This window comes from Gekko japonicus, unplaced genomic scaffold (genome assembly GCF_001447785.1).
Source record: "Gekko japonicus isolate JY-2015 unplaced genomic scaffold, Gekko_japonicus_V1.1 scaffold1550, whole genome shotgun sequence".
Classification (NCBI taxonomy): domain Eukaryota; kingdom Metazoa; phylum Chordata; class Lepidosauria; order Squamata; family Gekkonidae; genus Gekko; species Gekko japonicus.
Window position 1 is genome coordinate 47,888 of NW_015164235.1, and position 20,619 is coordinate 68,506.

Consider the following 20,619-nt stretch of genomic DNA (forward strand, 5'->3'; position numbering starts at 1 on the left):
TACTTGTTCTTATTCTGAAGTAGAAATAGCCTCTAGTACTTCAAAAGAATCTGTACTTATTAGCCTGCTCATCACATTTTTTGCCTTATCAAGATATGGCAGATGTTTTACTACCCAAGGAACAGAGTGAAAGAGAGGTAAATCTACAAGTGTCCCCCCCCATCTTTAATGAGTACTATGAAAGAAAGAAATGTCTACAAGGAACCATTATTGACATTCCAGGCAAATTTACTGACCCCTAAACATGGAAGTACAAAAATAGCACAAAGTATTATTCAAGCACTTCACTTGCAAACTATATATTTCACCATTAGGATATAAGTTTTATCTGTTTAACCCGGCATTAGCCACTTGTTAGCCGCCCTGAGCCGCTTGGAAGGGCGAGATATAAATTTAAAATAAAATAAAATAAAGTTAGCCTAGATGTCAGGCAGTCTTACCTTTTTTCTTTGTTCTGACAGATAATCCTACATCTGACTCTCGCAAGACATTTACTCTAGAGGATTACTTGGAAGACAGTTTTCAATACAAATCATACAATTTGAAGTGGATTTCAGGTAACTTTCATATATGTCTGGAATGCTTTTGCTGACTTGGCTACTGATCCTTAAAGCTGTTTCACAAAATTAAAAAAAAGGTATTTGCATCTGAGGATGCCTGTCACAGCTCCTGGCAAAACGTCAGGTTCTACAGTGCCAAGACCATGGCCACACAACCCAGAAAATCTACAGCAACTATTTGCAATATATCTGTAAACTTGTGCCTAGGAGTCTTGGCCTGTCTTGGTTCCCAGGTGTTTGTTTCTCATGACTTTACAAATATGCATTATTTCTTCACGTATTACATTTCATAAGGTAAATTACATGTTGTGTGAAGAAGTACTTAAGTCGATTTTATCTTGTTTTACTTGGTTTTATGTATTGGCTCATGGTGCCCTTGCTTGTTAGCCGCCCTGAGCCCATTCATGGGGAGGGCGGGGTAAAAATTTAAATAAATAAAATAAATAAATAAAATAAAGTACTTCCTCTTGTCTGTTCTGAATCTACAGCCCATCAACTTTCTGGCGGGAGGTGTCCCTAAGTTCTAGTATTGTGGAATGGGGAAGGTGAGAAAAAGTTCTCTTGGGCTGTGGCCAGACTGACAGCTTGGAGCGATATGGTGCCGCTTCTAACTGCAGCGCTTTGAAGTACTGCAGGGCATACCAACCAGACAGCACACCCTGCTGCGGCCAGGGCCGGCCCGAGGCGAGGCTGCGCCCTAGGCAAGGCTGCAGGCTGCAGATGCCAACCTCCCGGTGGGGCCTGGAGACCACCCCACCAGGAACCCAGCAGCAGGGAGGCCGGATGCTTGGGCGGCAGCAGCTCCAGCGGCAGGTAAGGAGCGCTGCCAAGAGGGGGTAAAGGGCCACACGGTCCCGGGGCGTGCCAAGGCGGAGGGCTGGCTAGCTCAGGCGCCAGCAGAAAGAAAGCGCCGCGGCATCAAGTTTACGCACGGTGGGGGGGGGAGGATTGTGTGAATCAGACAGACAGACAGCCCTCTACCTCGGTGCACCCCAGGACCACACAGCCCTTTACACCTTCTTGGCAGCACTCCTTACCTGCTGCTGGAGCTGCCACTGCTACCGCCGCCCGAGTGCCCACAGCAGCAGGAGGAGGTAGGTGGGCGAGGGGGTAAAGGGCCATGCGATCCCAGGGCGGAGGGCTGGCTGGCTGCAGCAGCTCCAGCAGCCTTGGCTCCTCCTCTGGATCCCTGCTCTCTGTCCCCCCATCTGTAGAGAAGAGGTGGTTGGTGACGAGAGAGACAGGCCTTTCTCAATGGCACCTCATATTTGGAATTTCCTCCCACTCGATGCTTGTATGTCTTGCCTGTAATTTGACTCTGCTAAAACATTCTTTTAGCTGAAGCATTATTCCCATTCTGTGTAGCTGACTGTTTTTATTGCCTGCCTCTCACTTGAGGGCTGGTTTCTGATTGTTGTTTTAAAACCCATGCAGAAATTACTTTACTGTGATAGGCTGCTGAGCATTGTATTTATCCGCCAGGTGCTGTTTTATGCTTTTGTGGGTGAGCTGCATGTTTTATGGCTAGTTTTTGGTACTTTTATTGTTTATCATTTTATTGTTAAAATGTTTTATTTTGTAAGCCATCTATAACAGATCTCTAATAAGGTAGCTTGTAAATAATTTACTAGATAAATTAATAAGGTAAAGGTAAAGGTTCCCTTGCTCGAAAGCCAGTCGAATCCAACTCTAGGGTTGCGGTGCTCATCTTTGTTTCAAAGCCGAAGAGCCAGCGCTGTCCGAAGACGTTTCCGTGGTCATGTGGCCGGCATGACTAAACACCGAGGCGCATGGAACGCTGTTACCTTCCCACTGAAGTGGTACCTATTTATCTACTTGCAATGTCTTGCTTTCAAACTGCTAGGTTGGCAGGAGCTGGAACTAGAGACGGGAGCTCACCCCGTCTTGCGGCACCCGGGTCTCGAACTGCTGAACTACTGACCTTCCACGGCCTGCAGTTCAGCGTCTTAACCACTTGAGCCACCGCAGCTCCGATCAAATTAATAAGACAGGGCATTATTATTAGCCTCACGTTGGAGCGGTGGGCCAGGGCTAAGAGACCGTGGCTTGATTCAGGAAATCCGGTGAGTTTGTAACAGAGATGAAATTTCAGCCAAGAACCTCTTGGATCAAAGCTTATTCTCTTAGCCCAGTATGCTCTTAGCCATAGACTTTCATGATTTGGAGCCCGAATATCTACTAGATCTGCCTCCACCCATGTGTGCCCTCAAGGCAGTTTCATTCAGCAAACAAGGAATAGCTAGTAGAACAGTAAGAACTGTCACTGCTCAGGCTTTCTTTCTGGCTTCTGTGCTATGCAGTGGGCTTCTCAGAGATGTGAGGAAGGCTCCAATCTTGCACAGGTTCTGATGTTTCAGTGTAGCAGAGCTCTTTCATTGTGCCTTTGATGGCCCATGAGAGAAGATTGTGGCTTGCTTGTTTTTGTTTGTATTTGCTGCCCATGTGATACTGTATTTGTTTCTAAATTTATGTAAACCACTTTAAGTCTTGTTGATCACAATATAACTATTTTACATAAATAGATCAGAAAAATAATTGCAGTAAATGTTTGTGGATTTTTTTCTATGTTATTGAATGGCTTTTGTCTCTTAGGAAACCAATATCTCTACGTAAGGCAGAGCAATGTCTTTCTCGTCAATGTTGATAACGGAAATATCTCTGAAATCCTCACAAATGATACATTAGTAAGTTTCCCCCCCAATAATGCGTGTTTTAGCCCTTTATTGTTGGTTGAACTTTTCCCTCCATTATATGTATTTGTGGTGTTCTTGTTTTTAATGCTCTTTCCCCCTTACATCTACAGGCTACTTACAGTGCTTCTGAAGCAATACTGTCAGCAGATCAAAAATTTGCTCTTCTGCGATATGATTACAAAAAGGTACTGCCTGATCTTCTAGTTTCTCTTCTGGTTTGTATCAATATAAAGGGTTAACATTATCTCTAATATGGAACTTTTGGTCTTTTCATAGATAAGAGTCCAGCAAATGTCTTGGGACAATTTGGGTCTTTGGTCTGTTCCTGTGCTTTGCACTAAGAGGCACCCAAAGGTTCACTTGCTCTTTCCCAATGATGTCATACAGCTAAGGTTGTGATAAGGCTGGCTTCTGGTTGGGCTGCTGGGTTTTTCAGTGTCTGGGCCAGCAGCCAATCCAGACAATATTGAATCTAGTTAAACCTGTATCCTACCACACCTATAATAGGGCAGTGTTGTATTTTATTATCATTGCTTTTTTAAAAGATGTAATATATTATGTCAGTTGATTGTCTGCAGAATTTCAAAGCAATGGTATTCTTAATTAATGGCCAACTGGCAAAAATAAGCTGTGTGGTTAAGGAGTTACTAGTGTTCTGCACCATACAATCCCAACTAAACATATACTTCTCTGACATCTGGCCTTTCATGATTCTGAACCAGCCCTCCCCACTATTCTGAGTAATAATTGTACTCATTAATCATATTGTGCAAATTAAATTATGCAAATTTAGTTGAATATTTTGAACTTCCAGGAAGTTATAAACATTCTTATGTGGTAAATAGGCACACTTGCTATCAATTGTATTTAATTTCCAAGTAGACACAGAACTGACATATGGTGTTTATTTTTGTGGTTTGCCTATAGATGTATAATGGCTAGTGAAGAGGTATAGACTGGGGTTGTAATTCTAAGAATGCTTTCCTGGGAGTATTGTTTCATGGATACAAGGAAGGAAAGCTATCCCAAGTATACTTTTTTGGGAGAAAGTCCCACTGAATGGATTCTAAGTAGATCTGCTTAAGATTGCTCTTGTAGTCATGCAGGGCAAAAGAGCTCCATGTACTGAAACCTAGAGCCCTTCCCAAACTCTAGTATCCTTCCAGATTGCCTGGTTATACATCCTGCAAAATATGGAATCATTGCTCTCCAAAGGTTCTGATTCCGCCTGGATAGGCTGTAGTTTTGCCCCTTGGCAACTGCGTTATGGAATTTCACAGCCCTCTAATTAGTCACCAGGCTCTTCAGCATATACATGGCAGAAGTCTGGAGATATGGGGTCACCAGCATGTTCTATTTCTCCTTTTCAGTTGAGTCAGAAGAGGCAGTAGATATGCTAAATCTATATATCTAATAGCCAGATATCTAAATCCACACATCTGGGGCACATAGGGGGCAAAGAGATTTTCCTGCACACTTGGGGCACTCCCCAGGTGTGCAGAAAAATCTGAAATGTAGAAAAAACTATACGGGGGATACTTAAATCCCCCAAAAGTAAGAGAGCGTTCTCTGCGCACATGCAGAGAACGCACTGAGAACTGTGCCTCCCTGCCATTGGCGGTGGCGGGGGAGAGAAAACTTGGTGGCCTGGCAGCTGGGAGCTGTGTAGGCCTCACCACTGTTGCCGGGGGACAGGGTAGAATGCTTGGTAGGCCTGGTGGCTGGGAGCCATGTAGGCCTCGCCACCAGTGCGGGGGAGAAGACCCTGCCTGCTGGGCTCACCTGCGACCGCTTCCTCCTCCTCCGCGTGCAGCTCCTGCTGCTTCAGCAGGGGAGCCACAGGGAATACTCCCTCCCATGAGTATCGTGGGTCACCGCTTCCTATCCGTGTCTAAATTGAATTAGAGCTTAGAAAAACTGAAGCTGAACCCAGACACAGTGGAAGTGTTGTTAGCAGAATGTCTTTCTGACTTGGATTGTGGCACATTGCCTATTCTAAATGGAATAGGACTCTGTCTGGAGGATCAAGTTCACAGGTTATGGTAGGTTGTTGATCCACATTTATATTTGGATGCTCAACTAGCATTTAACTTTAGCAAGTATGCCAGCTGAACCCTTTATTCGCACTTTGATTACATTGAGGTTAGCTCATTATGACACACTGTATGTGGAACTACCCTTGAAGACCTCATGGCAACTTATTTATTTAGTTATTTATATAGAAAAAAATATGCTACCTCTCCAGGGAACCTCCCTGGTGCAGTTTATAAAATAAAACATAAAAAAATATAAAATATCAAAACTTGTTAATTAAGATTTGGCATTTTTCTTTTAAAAAACGACTTCACCTGTTCCGAAGGGCTGCAGCTACCATATTGATGGACACACCCTGCAGTATGCATATTACATTTAAATTCAAAGATCTTTTCTGGGTTCCAGTATCTTTTTGATCTAATTCAAGATTACGGTTTTGACCTGAAAGTTTTAATGCTTTTTGACCAGGGTATCTGTGAAGGACCATCTGCTCCCATATCGACCTTTCCATTTGCCCAGGTCACTTACAGTTGTCCTTCTTGTCCCTGTTGGCAGAACTCTGGGGGTGTGTGATTTGAGATAAGGTCTTTTCTGTGGTTGTACTGTGATTGCAAAATAGCTTTTCCACTGAGGCTCACACAGATGTGGGGAGGATGTGGGGCAGCAAGGGGTGTGACACTAGTCCCATCCACTCACAGACAGGGACAGAGCTGTTTAATAAAGCCAGACTTTATTAAACAGCATATCATGAAGGGGTCCAATGAAGCAAGTTTCCAACTCTTTCTGTTCAATATGGTACCAATGCCTGTGTGAGATGCTCCCAGAGACGGGGTGAACCTTTCTAGTGCAGCATGTTCTAAGTGAGGTGGACTCCTGGGTAGAAAAGCTGTCTGAGGCAGGACATTCCAGGAGGCAGACTGTAACTGGAGACTGAGCTGAATGTGCAGGGGGGAACGGACAGTAATGGTCATGGGGCTAGGTCTCTGTAACAGGCCATTTCTATTAACTGAGGGGACCCCCACAGCCTCCTATGATTGGGGGGGGGAATCCAGGTTTATTTTAAACTACAAACCTTCCCCTCAATTACCAGGTGTTCTAAAGGCAACGAGTGTATAGGCTTTGGGTTCGCTGCTGTGAGGTAAGTTTTGTGGTGCACAAGTAGAGTTTGGAGGTCACTGAGGCAGGAACTGTATATTAAAGAAAGCCAGTTTAGTGTAATGGTTAAGAGCATGGACTCTAATCTGGGAGAACTGGGTTTGATTCCCTGCTACTTCACATGCAGCTGCTGGTGTGACCTTGGGTCAATCACAAGTTCTCTCAGAGCTTTTCTCTAAAGAGCAGTCTTCAGAAGCGCTCTCTCAGCCCTGCCTACCTCACAGGATGTCCGTTGTGGGGAGGGAAAGGGAAAGGAGATTGCAAGCCACTCTGAGGCTCCCAAGTGAAGGGTGGGGGTATAAATCCAATCTTCTCCTCCTCCTCTTCCTTCTCAACATGAAGATTTACAGATTGGTTTCCAGGAATAGATCAGCAGCACAGGACTCCAGATAGACAAAATCTAGCTGAGGCACATTACTTTAGAGAGTAGTTTCAATTTTCTTTAATACCATAATACAAGCATAAACAGGCTTCTACAGTCTAGCCACTAGGTTGGATCCCAACACACACTCAGGATTCCACTCACACCAGCCTGCCCTTCTTTCCCAAGAGTCAGACTAAATGGCATGAGGTCTGCTCATTGCCAATTGGGTACTCTGTTTTCTGCCAGAAGTAAAGCCAAACCACTTTGCCACATTACCAAGCAGAGCTACCCTTTGGTCTGTCTGCTCTTTTCCTGGGCCAGACCTGAGCACTCACTGCTCTCTCCCTGAGGCAAAACTGAATGGAATTTCTTCTGTGTTTCCCTCCAACATTCCACCTCCTTTCTCAAAGGGGATTGGATGCTGGAGCAGCAATCCCGTAGGCACAAGTGAGTGGCTGTTTTACCCTTCCGGGGCGGGACAGCCTCCTGTCTGTCACAGTCTCCCCATTGAATCACTGCCTGCAGGAAAGTTTTATGTGTGTAGCTTTTAGTGACTAAACAATGCAATTACACCCTTCTAACTCTGCTCAAGATTGATCTGAGCTGGAAAATACCCATTGAATCACTACCTGCAGGAGTAATGAATCACTAATAGTAAGAACCAAAGCAGAAACCATTTGAGTCATGTATGCATGGTTGTAAAGCTGCAGAGCATGTAGATAGGTGCATTTGGAGGGAGGAAAGTTAACCTTCCAGCAGAATGTGCAAGCAGACAAAACAAAATGCTGAATATTGTGCTTTGCTGATATCAATATATCTAATTCTCAGTGTGGGCCATCTGTGGATACGCAAGTCCAGAGACTGGAGCCATGAACAGACAAGATACATCTTGAAAAATCTAAAGATGATGATGATAAGGGGTTAACCTTAAAACTAATAGAAGCTGTACTTGTATCTTTAAGAAATGAATGTCTATGGTGGGAGTTGCTAGGTAACAACAAAACGAGATTCCCCTCCCCACAAGCCCTTGTGGGTTCCCCACTTGTACATTCTTCAAGTAATTTGTTGTGTAGTTTGGAAATCTAGTGCTGCTACAGTTTTTGTGACTTAAGAGCAGTGGTGCAATTTTGTCATAAAATATTTATGGGAAAATATAATGTAGGCTAAATATTCAGTAACCTAGCAGCGTTGTATAGAGCTTAGTTAAATTAAATGCATGGGAAAGGGTAAAATGGTATAGGTTTCACTTTCCATCTGCCTTTTCATGTTCTTTTCCAAGTATAAGCAGTAGAAGCTCTTGCTTCGTTCTGGGGAAGAATGTGGTCAGGAAATGCAGAATACTGGCTTGAAAGAGACATTTGGGATAGGGGAAGAATGAACTTGGCCCAGAAGTAACAGGTCTGAAAATAATCAGTGAATATGCTTAGCCAGTGCTTGACAAGCAGACAGCTGAGTAGCATGAAATAAATAAATAAGGGAAGACTTCTGCCAAAGCCCAGCGGCAGGAAAAGGACTTACTTATAACATAGAAATAGGGTGGCCATGGGGTGTAAAGGGAGGAGAGAACGCAAATTCCAAGGGTCAAGTTTCACTCCTTGAAGATATTCCTTCTTTGCTTTCTGACAGTCATCTCCTACCCATTTGGCCCCTTGGAGCCTGTTTGTCCTTTTGTGTAAGAATGACTTAATCCTAGTTAAGAAAGCCAAAAAGTTTAGGTGGAAACGTTGATTTGATTCATATATTTCACTTAGGGAATTAGTGTTGCTGACCTTTCAGCATGCAGCCATCAAGGTAGCATGCAAAAGATAAGACAACCCCCCCCACACACACACACACAAGATAAAAATGAAGGCATTTAACCATATAGACTAGCAGCTAATAAGGCTAACAGCAGACTTCTATCTGGCCTCCAGTGGCCCTACCAGATTTTGATCAATAGGTAGTAAAAAACCCCTTTGGTGACAGTTTTACTCATTAAGAAAATAAATCTGTGGCTTCAATGCAAGGAGAGCAAGCTATCGCATATCTTGGCCCCAGTCACATGGGAGGTTTTGCCCCACAAGAGGGACGGATCGGGGGTGTAGCAAACGGGCGCGATCACACCGCAACATCTGGGAAGTGGCGCGCACCCATCCCCAGTCCGTCCCTTCAGCCCGAAAACGCGCATTAAAAAAAACCTAGGAAAGAGTACTACCAACTTGAAACACCACAGCAAATGTGGCCGTGGGATCGCCGGCGCGCCCGTCTTCAGCAGCATTCGAGGCTCCCAGCCGAACTGCGCATGCGCACACATGCACAGACGGCTGCCTCGCTCTCCCTTCCATGGCCTCCCCCCCCGGCATCCGAGTAGGGGCTCTGTCTGATCCTGCCGTTGTGCGTATCTTTTGGTGCGGCTCTAAAAAGCTGCACTTTGGCCGTGCCAATTTCCCCCGTGTGACCGGGATGCTAGGTTACTTTCATTGCCATTGTGAATGCAGAGGCATTTGGAGCAGCAGTGAAGCCTTCATATGGGGATATTCTCCATTCTTTCCCATCACACCTGCCACCACCACCCCCATACACACATACTGGTGGTCTTTTTGCCCTTTTTTGCAGTTTTTAGGAGGTGTATAGCAGATTTATCACTTCTAACAATAAAAGCCTAGCATCTCTAAATTTTGTATGTAATTTTCTGGCCCTATCTAAGTTTATACACTCCATTACTAGAAAGGTCTCATTGGAGAGAATTGCAGTGGCCACAGTATGAAAAAGGTTGTGTTGCATTGACAAAATATACTTTCAGCCTCTTGGATCACTGTTTTAAAAACAGCAGAAATCCAAGAAAACAGATAATGGCTATTTCTGGTCTAGCCTATGACCAATTGCCACTGCCTTTGGCTTGTCTTGGTGAAAGGATTCTTTCTGTTAAAAACTTTTCTCTTGCAGGTGTGGCGTCATTCATACAATGCATCATATGTCGTCTATGATTTGGGAACTAGGTTAGTAGCATTGCTGTCTTATCAAAAACAGTATAATGACCATATAAATGATATTATACTGACTTTTTAAATTCCTGTTTTCTTTCCTCCCTAGTGCTACAATAAATGACTCACTTCCTAAGGATATCCAGTTCATATCCTGGTCACCTGTTGGTCACAAACTGGTGAGTGAATGATATGGACCCCAATTCACATGCTACTCAGGTCAATGTCAAAAGGCCCATTGATTTTATATGGCTCTTGATTTCTCTTAGGGGATTGTATATGTTTGTAGTAAGATGTTTTTTAAAGGTGTTTGAGGTCACTGTACATGTTAAAATAATTTTAAGGTACAGATAAATATTATGAGGGAACCTCCATGATAATTTTCACCATTTGTAGTGTAGGTGTACTATAGGCTGAGAATAGGTGGAGTGGCACATTGCATTGTATGTCTGTGATTCTTTTGCCACAGCCACAACAGCTGTGATTTAAATGGGAAAAGATCAATGTGGAAAGGAGCTTTCACTTCATCAACCTTGTGCTGTTTTCCTGCTGCAAATCACTACCTACAACTATTTTTCTCTTTGGTTGCATAGGTCTTCCTCAGCTATGTGTAAAAGCAGACAGGAGTGGCCATTTTTGGTGGGAAAAGAGCCCAAAGAGAAAGAGTTAGATTTTTACTTCTCTTGCAGTGGCCTTCTCTCTTGAAGGCCAGAAACTGAGGGCCATACTAGATATGACAGCATCCATGGATCTGACCAATGGATGCCACTTACCCTTTAAAAGGATTTAACAGTGCTGTGACGGTTTGATCCTGATTAGGCCCACAGTGTGGCAGGCTGAGGCACTTTTGCACATCCCCCCCTTATTCTTTCAAATGCCATTTAGGAAAAAAGGTTTCTGGAAAAAAGGGTTTCTGACCACACACCAGACACCACTTATTCTGTTGGGTAGTAAAAGTCCTGTACTCAGTACCTGCTGGACTCCTTCCACTTAAGCAATCATCAACTCCAACAACATTACCCATCTGTTTGGAAAGGAGGTCCTGGATTCAAACACCCTTGTCTTTTTCGTCTCCAAACAGAGCTGATGGTGTCAATTATACCGTTCAGTGGGCAGGGGGAGAAACTTGTATGTAGTGGCCAGTACACAAAAAATATGTGGGATCCAGACTAACAGTGTAATTGTAAGAGCACTTCCCTGGGAGTAAGTCCCATTGAGTAGACCTGAATAAGATTCTGCATAGACCTGCTTAGGATGGCTGTCTTAAGTATTATTTCTATCTATTGTTTTGCAATCTGAGTTTGTGGTTAGGTTGGGTGTTACAACAGGTTTCATGGCCCTGTTATGGTTTTAAAAGACAAGTTTATTGATTATTTGGAATTGGGAGTAAGCGGTGAGGTGGCTACATGTGCAGATGACACAAAGTTGTTCAGGGTTGTGAGAACCAGGGAGGATTGTGAGGCACTCCAAAGGGATCTGTCAAGGATGGGCGAGTGGGCGTCAAAGTGGCAAATGGGGTTCAATGTGGCCAAGTGCAAAGTGATGCACATTGGAGCCAAAAATCCTAAATATAAATACATATTGATGGGGTCCGAACTGGTAGAGACTGACCAAGCGAGAGATCTTGGAGTCGTAGTAGATAACTCAATGAAAATGTCGAAACAGCGTGCAACTGCAATAAAAAAGGCCAACGGTATGCTGGGGATTATTAGGAAGGGGATTGAAAACAAATCAGCCAGTATCATAATGCCCCTGTATAAATCAATGGTGCGTCCTCTTTTGGAGTACTGTGTACAGTTCTGGTCCCCACACCTCAAAAAGGATATTACAGGATTGGAAAAAGTGCAGAAAAGGGCAACTCGAATGATAAAAGGATTGGAACAATTTCCCTATGAAGAAAGGTTAAAGCGCTTGAGGCTCTTTAACTTGGAGAAATGGTGGGTGAGGGGTGACATGATCGAGGTCTACAAGATTATGCATGAGATAGAGCAGGTAGAGAAAGAAGTACTTTCTCCCTTTCTCACAATACAAGAACTTGTGGGCACTCAATTAAATTGCTGAGCAGTCAGGTTAGAACAGATAAAAGGAAGTACTTCTTCACCCAAAGAGTGATTAACACATGGAATTCACTGCCACAGGAGGTGGCAGCGGCTTCAGGCATGGAAAGCTTCAAGAGGGAATTAGGTAAGCATATGGAGCAGAAGTCCATCAGTGGCTATTAGCCACAAGGTATAGATAGGAACTCTCAGGCTGGGGCAAGGGATGCTCTGTATTCTTGGTGCTTGGGGGGGGGATAACTGGGAGGGCTTCTAGTGTCCTGGCCGCACTGATGGACCACCTGATGGCACCTGGTATTTTTGGCCACTGTGTGACAGAGTTTGGACTAAATGGGCCATTGGCCTGATCCAGCATTGGCTTCTCTTATGTTCTTAGGATTCCGAGTAGATCTGCTTAGGATTGCATTGTAAATTTTCCAATGGCAGAACTGCTTCCCCCTCCCACTGCAGCTCACCACAAAATGTTGCTTCCAGGGGATAGGGGACTGATATGAAGGGGGTCTGCAGCTGGAAGGGGGATATCAGTGGAAGTTGCCACTTCATTCTAGATCCATCCCAGTCTGTGGTTTGTGTTCAGAATTTTGGTTAATACAATGTAAAGAGTTGTACAGGTGTCATGATCTGATGGTTATTATTTGATTTTTTTTAATGGCAGGCCTATGTTTTGAACAACGATCTTTATGTCAAAGAAACACCAGCTACACCCAGTGTACGGATAACCATGAATGGGAAAGAAAACACAATTTTTAATGGATTAGCAGACTGGGTTTATGAAGGTACTTGGTCAAACAGTAATTAACCATATTGTGTGTGCTCAAAGTGCTGTCAAATCACAGCCCATTTATGGTATCTCATGCAGGTACCAACCAAGACTGATCCTGTTTCACTTCCAAGATCTGGTGAGATCAGGCTAGCCTTGGTCCACCCAGGCCAGAGCAATTAACCCTATTTCCACTTAATATAGAACCTAGAAATTCTCTGTAATCTTATGGGCAATATGATTTACTTCCACATGATAACTGAAATCCAGTGGCTCTGACATATCTCTGTATTCTTGGTGCTTGGGGGGGGGATAACTGGGAGGGCTTCTAGTGTCCTGGCCGCACTGATGGACCACCTGATGGCACCTGGTATTTTTGGCCACTGTGTGACAGAGTTTGGACTAAATGGGCCATTGGCCTGATCCAGCATTGGCTTCTCTTATGTTCTTAGGATTCCGAGTAGATCTGCTTAGGATTGCATTGTAAATTTTCCAATGGCAGAACTGCTTCCCCCTCCCACTGCAGCTTACCACAAAATGTTGCTTCCAGGGGATAGGGGACTGATATGAAGGGGGTCTGCAGCTGGAAGGGGGATATCAGTGGAAGTTGCCACTTCATTCTAGATCCATCCCAGTCTGTGGTTTGTGTTCAGAATTTTGGTTAATACAATGTAAAGAGTTGTACAGGTGTCATGATCTGATGGTTATTATTTGATTTTTTTAATGGCAGGCCTATGTTTTGAACAACGATCTTTATGTCAAAGAAACACCAGCTACACCCAGTGTACGGATAACCATGAATGGGAAAGAAAACACAATTTTTAATGGATTAGCAGACTGGGTTTATGAAGGTACTTGGTCAAACAGTAATTAACCATATTGTGTGTGCTCAAAGTGCTGTCAAATCACAGCCCATTTATGGTATCTCATGCAGGTACCAACCAAGACTGATCCTGTTTCACTTCCAAGATCTGGTGAGATCAGGCTAGCCTTGGTCCACCCAGGCCAGAGCAATTAACCCTATTTCCACTTAATATAGAACCTAGAAATTCTCTGTAATCTTATGGGCAATATGATTTACTTCCACATGATAACTGAAATCCAGTGGCTCTGACATATTCACAGTGGCCTGGGTCGCACAGACAGGAAAATGAAGTGGTACTATGTTGGTAGAATGCTAATGTGGGTAGAATGGATGCACTGCTTGAGACCGCAAGGAGGCATATTCCAGTTTGGAATGTTCCTTTGCATAAAAACCCTCCAAACTAGTGCAAGAGGGAAGGATCTCTTTGCTTGCTGTGCCAGATTTCTGTTTGCAAGGAGTTTTTAACATATGCAAGAATCCCAAATCTAGATCTTCCATGGCCTCCACCTATGGACTGAAGTGGAACTGCATGTCCCAGCATTTGAGGTCTGTGCTTCACAGCATTTCAGGTCTGTGTTGTGAACCAGGCCCAGGTTCCATGCATATAGGAATTCCTTGCTTCTGTAAAAAGGGAAGTGATCCATGCATGATTGAAAATGTGGGCTAAATACAGATCTTGTCTTTTAACATTGAGATATTGAGAAACTTCTCATGTACAAGGTTTTGAGAGGTACTCAGAATGTTCAGGTTGTGAAAATACAAGAAGAAAAGAAGAAACCACTTCAGATGATGATCATCTTTGTGATCATCTGTGTAAACTGTGGTTGTACAAATAATGTTCTTATTTGGGCGTGTTCATTTGGAGGGCATAAAGTGTTCCATGGAAATCTAGTGGGGCCATTTGTCTCTACTGGCAAATTTTTATCTCCAGTGCTGGGTATAATTCTTCAGCACAAATCTAAATATCTCAAAACAAAACTAAATATGACACCATACTCAAGTGTTTAAATTGGGTTTTCCTCAATCCCACATAGAGTGAAGGGTGGGAAGACTGATCTAAAAAGCAGTGCAGGGGCTGCGAATTGGCAGGAAATGGTAAATTCTCTCCTACCTACAGCTTACCTACCAACAGCCTGCCCTTTAATATTAATCTTCTCAGCAGGGCTGTGATACTGGAAGGTGGCTGAGAGATAAGTTTTGGGCAAAAGGAGTTGCAGGGAAGTAAGCATCGGACTGGGATTGGGAGAGAAGGGTTCACTACCCATCATCCGCCACCCTTTTGCTCCTTGACTCTGGTTGCTGCTGCTGTGGATCTTGGGATTCAGTGAATAAGTCTAATATAATATAAATCTTTGGGCTTTTGGAAAGAGAGTGGCTTCGGTCTTGCAAGATGAAACCCCTAGAGGTGCGTGTATGCAACATGATGCTGTGGGGAAACGGGGGAAAAACAACTCCACTTCCCAAAAGCATTGAGCTCAGTACAATTTTAAAAAATTGTAAAAGCTTTAGTGACCCCGGGGAAGGGGAATGGCCATTTCCAGGGGATCGGGGCAGGGAAACTGGAGGGAAACCTGCCATGTGGGAGCCTTGTTGCTGCTGTGCTTATCTGAAGCCATAAAATCCTGTCCCTGTGTGGAAGACACCTCTGGCTGCTGCGGAAGCTTTTCCCCCACTGCGGCGCTCACTTCCTATGCTGCTAGCATTTCCGTGGTTTTCGAGGAGTCTTTACACATGCCGAAGTGCTAGCTGCAGAGTTAGCAAGTGCTGCAGTGAAGGCAAGCCTCTTCAGTGGCCAGAGAGAAGCACAAGGGGAGCAACGTCATATGGACCCAAGCCAGTATATTTGGCTCAAGTACAGGTTTCTTCTTCCCATTAGACTTTGTCTTATTAGGAAGGGATGCATTTGGACAAAGCAACAATTAATTGTTATAGTTCCTATATGACTGCTTGAATTGTTGGAGATGAATGCTTGACACATCAGAGAACTAGAATTTGTGGTTGTAATCAAAGCCAGCTTTTTGAAGTACAGCATTGCCATAGAAAGGCAGTCCTGGGAGATTTCACGTTGACTGATTTACTCCCTAAAACAGGACAAGTAATCCAAATGGTAGTAGCTGAACTTTCATCTAAAATTTCGTATAAATTATTAAGAACAATGTTTCAGATGCAGACGCCAACGTAGCAACTATTGCTTCAAAAGAACACATTTGCATCTCTTTCAGAGGAAATGTTTGGCACCCATGCTGCTCTGTGGTGGTCTCCAAATGGCAGCTTTTTAGCATATGCAGAGATTAACGATACTGACGTCCCTGTGATTGAGTATTCGTTTTATGCAGAAGACACGCTGCAGTACCCAAAGACCATAAGAATACCATATCCTAAGGTCTGTGTTATTTATTAAACATAGTTGCTGAGCAGTTTGGTTTAGAGAATAGTCACATTTAAATCAGTTGCTGCTAACGAAAATATTGTCTGTCTCTCCTCAACAGCTTGCTGTGATTATTGTGACTTAAGTCAATAGCATCTGGCAACATTCAAGTATTCTATTATCTCTAGGGAAACAGAAAATAAGTGCCATTTAAGGCTTTGGAATCTTTCCCTCAAAGGTTTTGTCTGAAATGGTTTGCAGCTAGGGAAGAAATGGAGGGTGGGGGGGATTACCTTGCAAAGGCAAAGCTTGATTGGCAAAGGGAAAATTGTATCCTGGAAGTCTTGTTGGTGTCTAAGGTGCTATTGAACTCAAACTTAGCTCTTCATTGGCTTGGGGTTCGTCAATTTAGAGAAATGCATCCGTTTGATCATTGGAAAGAAGGAAAGTTTTTCTCCCCTATAGAGGTTCTAGGATATCCACCATTCTTATTGAAGAGTGAAGAGGTGTCTAACTGTGTTTATTTTATTGCTAGAATTTGAAAACTGTTGAGAGAGAAAGAGAGAGATATGAGGTCAGAGATAGGTAGGCAGTCTCCAAAATGGCTGCTGAACAGCAGTGAGCCAAATAATCTTTCCCAGCACGCAGAGCCAGTTCTCAGCCCAGCCATCCAAGAACAGCACCGGAGAAGCTGGTGGCCAGCAATGTGGAGAAGGCGATAGACATGGCTTATGCTTGCATTTGTCTCCTGAATCCATACAGCTTCCAGCTGGGTCTGAGGTGAACCTCTGAGGCTCTGGCAACACCACTGGATCTGGACATCCTCCCAGTGTTTCTGGCTAAGCTCAGCTCTTGCACCCCCTTGGCATTTACTTTGCCAGCACATCCACGTCTTCAAAGGTAGATGCTGTATTATTTTTCAGCATGTGGGAACAAAAGGTTGCCCAGCACTGGATTAGTTGTTACTTCTTTTATTGGGAAATATCAGGCAGTATGCATTGATGCACTGAAGAAATATATATATCCCTAGAGTTGGATTCGACTGGCTTTCGAGTAAGGGAAACCTTTACCGTTACCTTTTTTATATCTATAAAAGGTAACGGTAAAGGTTTCCCTTGCTCGAAAGCCAGTCGAATCCAACTCTAGGGATGCGGTGCTCATCTCTGTTTCCAAGCCGAAGAGCCAGCGCTGTCCAGAGACATTTCCGTGGTCATGTGGTCAGCATGACTAGATGCCAAGGTGCATGGAATGCTGTTACCTTCCCACTGAAGCAGTACCTATTTATCTACTTGCAATTTCTTGCTTTCGAATTACTAGGTTGGCAGGAGCTGGGACCAGAGACAGGGGCTCACTCTGTCTTGCGGCACTCGGGTCTCAAACTGCTGAACTACCGACCTTCCGGTCTGCAGTTCAGTGTCTTAACCACTTGAGCCACCGCCCACACACACCACTTTTCAATATCCTGTTTTCAAAGCAGAAGAGTTTGTAATTTTAAACAGACTAGGGGACCAACCCTAACCTGGTCTGCTTGGAAGTAAATCCCTTTGAGTTCAGTACAACTTACTCTTAGTTAAGTGTCATAGATATAGGGTTGGATTCGTACTAAATTTACTGCTCATTGCAAAGCCCTTCTGTCAGTGGAAGATAATGTTCCTGCCTCGCCCCCTTCTCTCCCACAGTCCACTGATCTCCACGAAATACTCAGGGATAACAAGAGAGGCAAATCCATGGTCTGCCGCAAGAAGGGGAAATTGGAGGAAGTTACCCCACACCTTCTATTAGCAGGAATTTTGTATTTAGCCCTTAGTATGTTTCAGAGGATAGCCATGTTGCTTTTTCAATAGAAGAAGAGAAGAGATTGGATTTATACCCTGCCCTTCACTACCCGAAGGATTCTCAGAGTGGCTTACAATCTCCTTTCTGTTCCCCTCCCCACAACAGACACCCTGTGAGGTAGGTGGGCTGAGAGAGTTCTTTTGAGAACTGCTTGTAAGAGAATGACTCTGAGAAAACTTGTGGCTGACCCAAGGTCACACCAGCAGCTGCATGTGGAGAAGTGGGGAATCAAACCCGGTTCTCCCAGATTAGAGTCCGTGCTCCTAACCACTACACCAAACAATTAGATTCATGTCCTGTAGAACCTTAGAGACCAACAAGACTTATCAAGGTATAAGGTTTCAAGAGTCAAAGCTCCCTTGGGAGCGTTGACTCTCCAGACTTTATACCCCGACACTCTTGTTGATCTCTAAGGTGCTACTGGACTCGAATCTAACCCATAGTAAGGTTTTTCTGGTGGGTGAACCTGGATTTATGCCGTATTGCCCTGCTAATTATTCAGAATGGTAAAGATGAAAATACTCAATGTAACTGAAAGATCTTCCTTGGCCTTGGACGATTCAGCAGAATTGGCTGTTTTGAATATGCCCACTTTGATTGTTTTCTTTTTGTTTGTTTCTGCACTGTGAGTTATTTGTGAACCGTAGGTTTAGCTTTTTAACATGGGCTTTTTCGAGACGAGGAGGAGCCAGGCTCAGCTCTTGCAAACAAGAAGAGCCAATGGAGTATTTTATGAGATGTGCCGCGTAGAACAAAGTTGCAATAGTACTGAAGTAATCGCCCCAGGATATTATTTTAATTAATTTGGATCTGTAGTTTGCATTCTTTGAGCATGTCAGCACAAGTGACCATCTGTTCTAGAACATGTACCTACTCTTACAAGGCTCTTATCCTGGATTCTCTGCTTTTCTGTTGCTTTGTGTGCCTGTATCTGTACAGATTAAATCTTAAAAGCTTGAAAGGTTTTTAGAAAATGTAAGTATGCTGTAACACTTTGAACTGTAACACTATGAAGTGAAAAGGACTGTTTTACTACCTTGTATTAGCACTGCTTTTCAGGTGTTACACTGCATGAACATTTTATTATATACATGTTATCTTTATGAACAAAAATGTAATGTACAAAGGAGCCCTGATTTGCTTGCTATAATTGTATTTATTTACTTACTTTGTTGGTAGTCCACCTTTCTCCCTAAGACTCAAGAGCCTTGTGCAGGTGACCCATTCATGCATTGAATCATTGCGCAGGGAGGGAGAGTGGCAGTGAATGGACTGGCCCTACCCCCTGTCTTCACATAATCACTGGGTTATCTGTGTGGTGTGAAGATGTGAAGGAAGTGCCCATACATATGCCCCCCCCTTTACCAGTAATGTTCAGAAAAAAATGTAGCTTTGTGGTAAGCAGAACTTCTTCATTCACATGGGCATATTCTCCTTCTCCCACCAAAGGGAGGAAGAAAGGACAGAAGAGCAATGCAACAGAGCTGTCCCTTGGCTTTCCCCTCGTTACAGCTGCCTGGCATTTCTTTTCTGCACTGGCTCTTTCCATTGACCAAATTACTGTGTTGAAAGAAGTACTGCAGTTTCAAATGGTTTTTTCCTCTTTTGGAAGCCATTCCCAGAAATTATTTTTCTGCAGATCTCCATTGCTTGACACAAGTGCTCGAATGGATTGTCTTCTCCCATAGAAATTGCTGTATTTGTTTATGAACAAAACTAAATGTGCAGTGCTGATTCTTTATACAACTGTTACCTCAAGGCCTGCATGCTTTTCCCCCAATTAAGTCTTCTATTAATGAAAAATTATTTTTCAGTCTTACGTTTTGCTTTCAGTTTTGAACAACTCTTATTTTGAAAGTTGTTGTGCTTTAATGAGATTCGCAGTTCTGCATAGCCTTCACCATGCTATGAAATCATTTGATTTTTCTCTAGGCAGGTGCTATAAATCCAACTATAAGACTATTTGTAGTGAATACTGAATCTCTTTCCAACATCAGTTCCATTGAAATTTCTGCACCGTCTAACATACTTTCAGGGTAAGTACAAATATTTTTGTTCTGAGAATGCTGCAGGTAATTTATTGAAGAATTGTGTAACTTTTCTTGGGAAGATAGGACCTAGTTCTAAAAAAGGATGCCTTTCTGAATAAATACTTTTTTTCCTGATAGAGGTTAGTTTATTGATATGTTAGGGTGGCAGGGTATTAACTTTGCATGCAGAAAGTTCCACATTCAATCCCTGGCATCTTCAGTTAAGGATCAGGTAGCAGGTGATGTGTAAGACCCTGGAGACTTACTGCAGTTGGAGTTTGCCATACTTACCTTGATGGACCAATTGTCTGATTCAGTATAACTCAATTTCATGAGTGCCTCAAACTCCTTTCAAAATGTGTAAAGCTGGAATTACACTCCATACTTGCATTACAGAAAGTTACAAGCACTCTGTGAACCAATATATTTCTTATGATGATGACATGATTTTGTCTCAAAAGATTTCCAGTACCGATTCCCTATAATTTGAATTTCAGTCTATTGAATTTAAAATTCTCTGTGACTGCATTCAGGTATCATTATCAAGCTGATACTGATAAGCCTGGATAGGCATGATTTCCCCCCACCAAGCTTGTACGTGTTCCTAATTGTTTGTTTCTCATGTGGAGCGGAATGCAGGAATCCTTGTTTAAAATTAAATACATTCCAGACAACATCGCTACATTTAAACATGGAAGAAGGAAAGCATAGCATTTTGAGCATGCTGCTGTGTAAACATCTGATAACAAGTCAAGAATTGAGGTCTGTGGAGATGGGTTGCTCTGAAAAGGAAGACCCCCCCCCACCTCATGCTGCAGTCTGGGAGGCAAGGCAAAGCAGCCCTTATATTAAATGAAACTACTCATTTGACCAAATGGCCTTGAGCAGTATCATACTAATAAAGTTAAAAACA

General features: G+C 43.3%; 1 protein-coding gene across 1 annotated transcript in view; it reads left to right on the plus strand.

Moving 5' to 3' along the window:
• The window catches only part of DPP4 (dipeptidyl-peptidase 4), a 79,971-nt gene that overhangs the window by 18,383 nt on the left and 40,969 nt on the right, over positions 1 to 20,619 (plus strand). The window contains exons 3-10 of the mRNA XM_015408604.1: positions 462 to 557; positions 3,174 to 3,265; positions 3,385 to 3,459; positions 9,753 to 9,805; positions 9,900 to 9,969; positions 12,503 to 12,623; positions 15,695 to 15,855; positions 19,609 to 19,712. Coding sequence (XP_015264090.1) covers positions 462 to 557; positions 3,174 to 3,265; positions 3,385 to 3,459; positions 9,753 to 9,805; positions 9,900 to 9,969; positions 12,503 to 12,623; positions 15,695 to 15,855; positions 19,609 to 19,712 — 772 coding nt within the window. The remainder of the gene's footprint in view (positions 1 to 461; positions 558 to 3,173; positions 3,266 to 3,384; positions 3,460 to 9,752; positions 9,806 to 9,899; positions 9,970 to 12,502; positions 12,624 to 15,694; positions 15,856 to 19,608; positions 19,713 to 20,619) is intronic.